Genomic DNA, 9,322 nt, shown 5'->3' with positions numbered 1-9,322 from the left:
TTTTTAGATCCCCTACGAATACCTTAACGTGCTTATAACAGAACAACACCGAGATCAATTATGATCATAGTATTTAAAAGTTTTATTTTGGTTAAATTGCAATGGATTTTATAAGCAGGTAATTTAAAATACATAAAATCCTATCAACTCGAAAGGTGTAGGCAAGAGATTAAAATTATTATATTTTATCTGTTGATGGAAATTATGAAATACTACCATTGCTGTGCAATTAGATGCTTGTAGTACTTGGTGGTACCGACAAGATATTCATTCACGCAGGAATTCGCTAAAGATACAGTCAATATACTTGATCTTTGGGAAAACTAACTTTCAGATGCATGGACACAGACCTTTAAACCCCACCTTTAGCTTGTAGGGTGTCTGCTCTTTTTGATTCTTTTCGACTTGGATACTGGAAATCAAGAATGGAGTGGAGCATACAACTCCACAAAGAACAAAGAAAGGAGGAGGAGGAAATGGACAGTTGTAGAACAGATATAGTCCAAGAAGTAAACAAGAAGAAGGAACGGCTATCGATAACGATAGCGCATTGTTTTTTTTCCTAACTTCAACTTCTAAAGTGCAACTGCAACCGGGCACTCAGCTCTTTCTGCTGATTTTTCAGTTTTTTTAAATGTGTGCTAGTTGTCTTCCTCTTCTTTTTATCGCTTATTTGCATTTTTTTCTGTATTTTTATCAAAGTCAAGCAAAACGAGTTTGCTAGTCAGTGAGGTAAAAACAATGGCGACAGCAACTAACAAGAATAACCACTAAATAGTGGGGCGGTTTCTACGGGGGTGGTACATTAAATACTCTGCACAGTTTTTAAAATTTAACTATATTAAATTTGAATTAGCCATTTTAAAGATACGAATAAGTCATGATTTCATGCATTGATTAATAATACGTAAATAAATTACTTTAAAAAGATCGTTGCCATTATATGTTGTAAATTAAAAGGGGAATTTTATAAATTTACTTTAAAAGATGTGTTATAACTCGAATGTTAAGTCGGATGTACTTGGCCTAGAGAAAAGAATGGAATTGGTTAGCGCATTTCTATAGCCTTTCAGATTATATAACAATAAAGCCAAAATTGGTTAAAAAACACAAATCCAATTCGTGTGAAATATTTGTAAGAGGAAACCAGAACAGAAAAAATGACTACATTTTGTAAATTTGTTTTAAGAAATTAATAAAACCCCTAAGCCTTAAAATAAAGACGTTTTTGTTAGATGGGCCAAAAAACGAAGGAGATATGTAATAAAATCTTGAGATTTTTAATCAAATAAATATTTTACAGGTAAAATATATGTATTTTAAATAATTAACCTCAGGTTGCCGTAAATCAAGGTTTGGAAATTTCTTCGACTGGCGACGTTGCTCATTTTTTATCGTCGGGGAAAATGATTATTAATAATAAATATTTGTTCAATGGCGGCGGACTCAGGTTTGTTGTTGATCTTTCGGTTTTGTTGCACCCGATGATAAAAGCCAAACCTGAACACTTTCAGACAGTCTTATCAATAAACCCACATGTGTAGAGTGTAAATAAAAGATTAAACCTATTTGAAATTAGGAAACTACTCATTGAAGAACAACCAAACTTAAACTTGTCTTTCAGTAAACATTTTATTTATAACAAAAAAATGAAACTGCACACATAGAAAAAAAAACGCACTACCACTCACACAAACACACACAGACAGCGGTTTTTACGCTTTTGAACACCTTTTGTCGAATTTTGAAGTGAATAGCTCGAATATTAAGTCCCCGATCCACCGCACAAATCCTGTTAGCTTTACATGTTCAACTTCATTTAGTAAACACTTTTTTAAGCTTTTAATACGAGAAAACACGGAAAACACAGCAGTTTTTAGAGCTGGAAGCGAAAACTAAGTTTGTTCGATACTATCGCACAGATAGTTGCCAGAAAGAGAATGTCGTCGAACTGGCAACGTCATCAAATTTGAAAATCCAGCCCTGGTGTTGCCAGATGACACTTTGGTGCGAGTGCTGCCAGATATTTTGCATTTATTTAAATTGTTATTAGATTTGTATTATTTAAGGAAATCGAAGATAAATCAAATGCCTTCGATTTGGCATACTCATAAATATAAATAGAAATTCAAATAATTTCACATATAATTATTTTTATCACTTACAAATAAATAAATCTTAATAAAGATGGGACCAAGTTTTAAAATCAAATAACTTATTAATATTTTTTTTATAATTTTATTAACAGTATTTGTTCTGCATGCTGTTTTACAGAACATTCTAAAGAAATGTTATTCAATATAATTTATTTTAAAATGACCCATTAATATGCTATAATACAAATATTTAATGCAAATACAAATAATTTTTTAAAAAACTTTAAATTCGTTGACTTTTATAAAGTCGTAAATTGTTTTTACCAACGTAATAATATCAAATCCTTGCCTTAAGCAAATATATAACCCTTACATCAATTGGCCGTCTAAAAAATGAGACTTAATATAACAATAAGTGTAATAATACAATAAGACGGCTTTTTAACGATTGGGTACAAATATTCGTTACCTACTCTTAAAAAATTTAGCAGTTCGTGCTTGAACTGCTCCAAAGCCTCCTTTTCCGGCACTCGCCTCTACGATATGTCGGGAAATCCATTCGGGGAGTTTTCCGCGTATTCCGGCAGTCGCGTAGCGTTCATCTAGGAGATATACACAAGCATAGTCCTTGATGTGACGAACTGCTCTCCCAATGCACTGGTTGACCGCTTTCATGCAGAGATTCTCGTAGAATTCATTACCGGATCCGGGTCCCAGTTTTTCATCCAGGTGCCGCATTCGCTCCTGAAGTTCAGGCGCTTGGCGATTGGGATATGGTAGACCAACCACTAAAACTGCCCTGCCTAGATCGTCGGCAAAGTTTAGGCCCTCGGAGAGCTTTCCTCCAACGACACTCAAGAGTAGGGCTCCTCCCGATTGCGATGCCTTTATGGCCAGCGCATACTTCTCCAAGAGCTGCTCTGCCGATCCCGCGACCTCTCGAAACATGGTCTTCTTGCGGGAAATCCTTTCAAGGGTCCCGGACTGCTCCAGATATTTGTATACCTTATCCAAATACTCGTAGGAAGGCAAAAAGCAAACCACTCCACCGGGAATCACTTGGCAGAGATTCTGGAGAACCATCGCGAGCTCCTGGAGCTGCAGCCGAATTGGGAAATTATTTAATATAGAGAAAAGCAGTGAAATTCAGAAACCCACCATTTCTGGGCTAGCCCTTTGCGCAAAATTAAAACGTAAGAGTGCACGTTTTGGACCATTGCAAACCACAAAGGGCAATACCGCATCCTCGGGCACCACATGGTTGTAAAAGCGCTCCACCAGGCGATCCTCGCAGCTGGCAAACAGCTGCTTCTTGAGCTCCTGAGTGGGCTGCATGGTGCCACCAGCAACCACGACCTGCAAACGATTAAAAAATGATAAAAAAAAAGGTTTTTAACTTTGAATGGTTTGGCTCACCGCTCTAGCTTCGCCCAGGATATCGGCAAACTGCTCTGCAGGATCGAGTAGTAGGTACTTCAGGGTTCCCCCTTGAAGGTCTAATAGAATCCTGCCGTCCTTTGCATTACTAGTGAGGGTTTCCAGGAATGCCAGCAGTGGTCTTATGGGGGAAGGGGTTACTTTCAGGTCTGGCTTCCTTATCGGCTCCTCCTTTCCCTGCAGCCCCTCCACTTTATCCTCGATATTTTCTAGTTTCCTCTTGCCTGGCTTTGTTTTCTCTTTTTCCTTTTGCTCGTTGGCCAATCTCTGGAGAATCAGGCTTCTGGCCGTTCCCACAGGTGGGTTATTCTCACTGGGCTGTGGTTCCCTCTGTATTTTGGCCGCATGACCCTGGACTTTCCTGGCGAAACGGGTCCGTGCGCAAAAGTCCAGAAGCTCGCGAAGATCGATGTTGAAAAAGTCTCCTTCGGCAGTTAGCTCATACGTGCGCAGCATTCTTGAGCTGTTGGTCTGCGACTCATCACCCGGTTCGATGGTTTTTAGCAACCGCCGGACTATATAGATGAGTTGGTTAATTTTCAGGAGATTCTTTGTGCTAAACCGTTTTTGAAAGTGCTCCTTATAGCCAGAGATCTCCATTCTAGCCTTTTCCAACATCTGGCGGTTAATTTCAGCGCCATGCAACTGGGTCAAACTGTCCAAAAGATTGTGGGCCTCATCGACTATTACGATGGATCCCTTGAGATTAATGCCCAACTGCTCACGGGTGGACTTCTGCAGTAGCAGCTGGTAGGGAAGTAATATCAGTTGGGCCTTCTCTAGAGCAGCTCTAGAGGCGTAATACGAGCAGCCACCACAGGCGGCTCCTTCGCTGGCCAACTCCTCAATGTCCAGGAGTTCACTCAGAGCCAAGTCCCTGACGGAATCCACCAAGGAGGGAGCTTTTAATGGACATCTACTGTTGGCCTCTGCAGAGAGCCGACTTTTCTTCTTGGGATTGGGCTGCGATTTTTTGGTGGCCATGTCCAAGCACCGTTCGTTCATCAGTCCCACTTGTTTGAGGCTGCGCACCTGGGGATTCCCACACAATTGCTGCCGGGATCCCAGGGAAATGCACCTCACCGCCCGACCATGTGGTGTTTTGCGAAGTTCCGAAACTATTTGGGTAAGCTGCGAGTGGGTGCGACTGCAGAAGAATATCTGCACTGGGCGATAGTGGTCCTCGGTGGTTTCCTGGGGTCCATCTGCAGTTTCATGCTCGGAATCCGAGTCAGAGGTGGGTTCCTGGCTGCTGTCCAGTTGTTCCTGATTGGATGGTGGCTTTCTGCTTTGCTTTTTAACGATTTTAGCCCGGTTCCTGATCTCTACCAGCTGCTCATCGTGTTTGTCCAGCAGATCTTGCAAGTGCTGCAGCTTGTGGAGCTCGTCCCGCAGTATCCTGGACTTTCCCTGGATCCCAAGCCAGTCCTTCACTTTCTCTCCCTCCTTCTCCAGTTCGACCAGCTCTTGTTCTAGTCCGCGAATCCTCGCCAGCATTTCAGCCCTCACGAGCTCCTCATGCCTTAAAAGCCAGGTGAGAGAGCCACAGGTGAGGGTCAAGGATTTTCCTGTGCCCGTGGGACTCTCAAAAATGCCCACCTGCCCTTTTTCGAGCACTTGGAAGAGCTCCTGCATCAGCTGCTCTTGGATTTCGTATGGCGCGTAGGGAAATCCAAATTCCTCGGCAGTGGGCGTGGCTAGCGGCTGGTCAGGCGAGAATTGGGCCATTTTTCCAGATTTTCTTTAAATTATTCACATTTAGAAAAGGGCGAAAACAAAACGACGCGCCAAGAAGAAGAAGAATGACAACAACATAACAAACACAGAAGTATAAAAATTTCCTAACGCGTTAGCGATGGGATTTTGAATTAGCGATGGAAGAGTAATAGTAACGAAAACTACAGTGACGAACCAAATTATTGGGACAGCAAGCATTTTAAACTTTAAGATTTATTTTTTTATCTAATATGCCGATATTTTAATGAAAAAAAATATTTTTAGATAGAATCATCAATTTACTGTACTATATACTATGTACTATTTACTATATATGTATATTTATCGCACTTAACATCTCGCAAAGAACAAACAAGTGGATCGAAATTTGCTGCCAACATGGGGAAAATATCCCCATATTTCCTTTTTTCTTGATGCTTTAAACGTGTTGAGTAATCCAACTATTTTCTATAAATTTGTTTATGGACTCTTGAATCGCTTGGAAGGCTCTCTTTGATGTATGCCTCGTTGATTTTGCAATACGATAGGTCCATGGATAACTTTTTATTGATGTTGTATGTTCCCTAATATTTTAAGTTCAGAACTCAGTTCCATTAGAATAAAAATTTCAATTAATCCTTTCATTTCTTTAATCGATATATTGATAGCCCCGAATATCGATAAGTCGTCTGGTTCAATGACGGTTGTGTTGACACTAAGACCACTAATACCACGATCGCTGAAGCGCCAAAATTAATCGGAAAACAAGAGTGAAAGAAAAGCAGCGAAATAGTGAAACCGGGCATAAAGGCGTAAAATCTGGATATATAGCTGTGAGTAATTGATCAGTATTATGTAAATCAAGTGCTGCAGTCGAAAAGTAAATATTTAGGTTTGATTGATTACCAATTGGTCATAAGTGCTATTAAGCTTCAGTAGATGCTACGTCTTTTTTCCTCGTCCAACCTGTCGCCATTTCCTTCTCGCTCTGGCAAAATGGAGTCGGTGTCCATTTTGATTAGATGTATGAATTTCGAGTTAATGACTTAAATTGTATTTTAAATTCGTATGTACATACATACACATCTAGCTTTTATGTTGGTGTTAGAGTTTTGGGCCAATAATAGCCAAAAATAGCCACATTTGTATGTCAAAAGTGCAACTTCTCTCTCACCGCCATTTTTTTTGGCATGTCTCCTTTGCACATGTCTTCTTGCAATTTTCAAGGATTGTTCTTTCTTTATTTAAACCGTTTTAAGTGTTTCTGGTACAGCCACCCCCAAAAAAAATATGTACAAGTGTATGTATGTATTTAACATTTGGTAAAAATTATTAGATTGGCTTAAAAATATCCAAACATGTTTAGATGTTTTTAGTTTAGCTGCATAGCAGCGATCGTTTTAATTATAATTTATTCATAGAATCAAATTCCTCGTACTTTGCAGGGGTATTACAAATTAAATGGATTTCACAACAACAGTGGGTGTATATTGCGGTGCGCTTAAATTATCTTATGGATATACTAAGATGGGAATAGTTAATAGTTGATTGTTGCTAAAAAAGAGTGGCTTTGACTTAGTACAGGAAGTTGTGTTCTGATTCATCTACGGCGCTCCTTTCTTGTGCTTTTCCCTCTCCAAATCGTGATTCGAGTCCAAACAGACAATTTAGTTCCGACCCATCCATCTTGGCAGCACCGATGTAATCCTCCAGGACTAGAGGCATCTTTGTAGGAGGGCAGTAGACTTATCTCTTGGGCATGTTCAGAATCGGAGTGGCTTCCTTCAGCACCATACATCGTTCTCCTTGTACTCCATCTCCTTGTGCTGAATTGTTAGCATGCAGACAGGGATGCGACACGATCATTGTAAAATGCATTTAATAGAAGAAAAAAAACATGACAGTTAAACAATATAGTAACTTAATGTTAATCTAGTTTAATAGTTCCTTCTGACCGATTGTTCTAATGCACTCTAAGCCAAATGTTCTCTATATTGGGAGTTCGAAAAGAAAAATTATAAAAATCCTTAATAATGCAAATTAAAACTGAACTTAGAATCATTAAGAATATATCGATGGGTTGTTGATTTTCCACACAGTATGCAGGTTTCGTCGACAACGAACTTGTCCAATTGTTGTAACAGCCCGCTGTTAACGAAACCCGACTTCAGTGAGGATTTTGGTAGATTAGTTGTCTTATTACACATGACACCACTGTTTTCGAATGTTCATTAAATATAATCTCTTGTAGGCAACTAGAACGGCTTTTGCTTATTTTTCTGTAAAATAGAACAAAATTGTATAATTAATTTTTTATAAAACATATTAAAATGAATACAACCAGTCTTGTAAAAAGGGAGATGGTTTTAATAGGAAGTTGACTACTATATTTCATGAAAGGTTGGAGATGTCGTCAAAAGCACCGACAAAAAAGAAAATAATTCACTTAAAAGCTAATATCATTTAATTTACTTTCAACGGAAATGTGCAGAGCACTTAAGCCGACAGCATGGTTGTGTATTGCCTTTAAAATGCAGACAGTTCATCCCGCCATCCACTGGGCCAAAAAATTCCAAAATTTGAATACATAACACTGACAACAAAACCATAAGAGTAATGAAAAACATAGGTAAGAAAATTAAAAGCTGTAGTTAGTTAAATGATTTCTTCGTTTTAACATTTTAATTTTCTTCCAAGGGGTAAACTTATTTTTTCACAATTTTCATTTACCTAGTTGACCAAGACATAGAAGTCAAATATTTAAATAATGCATCGAAACTACAAAACTATCTCACTGACTAATTTACTATCTCTAAATTTATCTTGTTTGGAAGCTTGGAAGCTTCAAGTAATCTTATACAATGTGGATGCAACTGTAAGCCTAGTTAAAATGGTATGAACATGTTTAACAAATTGTCGCAATATTTTTAGAGGCTGCCGTGCATTTTTAAAAGGTGTCAAAAAAACATTAGAAAAGCGGAAAGATGACGATGGAGATACAACGCTCCGTATTCCAGATAGAAAGTCTGATATCGTTTACCTAACTCAACCATCAATGAACGAGCTAACGCGAACTATTCACTCCGCATTGTCAATGGATAAGTCTAATCGCGTTGTTGTAGCAGGGCAGAATACTCAGGACAATTATCTGCGAGCACTAACAAAACCCCAAAAGCAAAATACCTATTCAAAGTGTTTTTCTAAATTGTTTATACCCGAGCGCATCCCAGATCGAAATGTGCCACATCTATCTTTAAAGGCTAGTCCTAGTTTAATGCAACGAACACTATCGTTCGATGATTTAGCCCACATTAAACGGTTGCACTCGTCGGAACCATTGTTGTGGCGAACACATTCGGAGGGGGCGTTGGGCACCAAACCAGGGATTTACAAACAGAATTGTACTCAATCCGATGACGATAGATATGATCTTTCTTCCAATGCAGATTGCATGGTTAATGTTGGTCAAAAGTGCTCATGTAGATACACAGCCAACTGCGTAGAAATGGATTCCAATGATGATTTCGAAGTCTTCAATGATTCCCTACAAAATAGAACATTTGAAGTGATTGAGGCATCACAGCTTACACCCACGATGTCCCAGGAACTTTTTACTGAGGAGCAACCAGAAAATTCGAGCATGTGTTATTGGATTACTTTAGCTCACTTACTCATAGTGATTGCAGGGATCCGCGGACTCCTGTGAAATATATTTTTACACCGCCGTAAATGATATTCCTACTTTCATTTATCCTGTTCGAAATGATTTTTTTAGAGTAACCACCGTACAGAAAAATAATAACTCAGGTAGTGAAATTGCAATATCGGTTTATAAACAAAACAAGGGGTAATATATAAAAATATACCAGTGCTTCTTAAAATTGTAAATCTAGTACATATTCTGTTTTTACCTTGCACTAACAAACGCAACGTGATATCTAAATAATTAGTCCACAATAAAATACTTATCTGACTGTGTAAAATTAAAACTTTTTGCCTTACTTGATTTTAAAGCCATTCTTATTTGAGTGATGTGGTATGTTAAGTTTTGATAGCTATTAAACATGCCAAAT

The 9,322-nt window shown here is 38.6% G+C and overlaps 2 protein-coding genes across 3 annotated transcripts; one reads left to right on the top strand and one right to left on the bottom strand.

Moving 5' to 3' along the window:
- Positions 1-2,250: 2,250 nt before the first annotated feature.
- Positions 2,251-5,340, bottom strand: LOC108049750 (ATP-dependent DNA helicase DDX11). Its single transcript, XM_017131045.2, has 3 exons — positions 3,513-5,340; positions 3,255-3,452; positions 2,251-3,194 (listed from the first exon to the last, which is right to left on the bottom strand). The coding sequence occupies exons 1-3, from the start codon at positions 5,259-5,261 to the stop codon at positions 2,562-2,564; spliced, it is 2,580 nt and encodes an 859-aa protein (XP_016986534.1). The 5' UTR covers positions 5,262-5,340; the 3' UTR covers positions 2,251-2,561.
- Positions 5,341-8,011: 2,671 nt separating this feature from the next.
- LOC108049684 lies at positions 8,012-9,101 on the top strand. Of its 2 annotated transcripts, none has more exons than XM_017130942.1 (2): positions 8,012-8,124; positions 8,181-9,101. In XM_017130942.1, the coding sequence occupies exons 1-2, from the start codon at positions 8,111-8,113 to the stop codon at positions 8,953-8,955; spliced, it is 789 nt and encodes a 262-aa protein (XP_016986431.1). In that variant the 5' UTR covers positions 8,012-8,110; the 3' UTR covers positions 8,956-9,101. The 2 variants fall into 2 exon arrangements, with proteins under 2 accessions (XP_016986431.1, XP_016986432.1); XM_017130943.1 differs by having other exon boundaries at positions 8,049-8,142; positions 8,204-9,101.
- The last annotated feature ends 221 nt before the right edge of the window (positions 9,102-9,322 follow it).

Source organism: Drosophila rhopaloa, unplaced genomic scaffold (assembly GCF_018152115.1).
Source record: "Drosophila rhopaloa isolate 14029-0021.01 unplaced genomic scaffold, ASM1815211v1 contig_3, whole genome shotgun sequence".
Lineage (NCBI taxonomy): Eukaryota > Metazoa > Arthropoda > Insecta > Diptera > Drosophilidae > Drosophila > Drosophila rhopaloa.
Note: the sequence above shows the minus strand (reverse complement) of the source record. Positions and strands in the feature narration are given on the sequence as shown.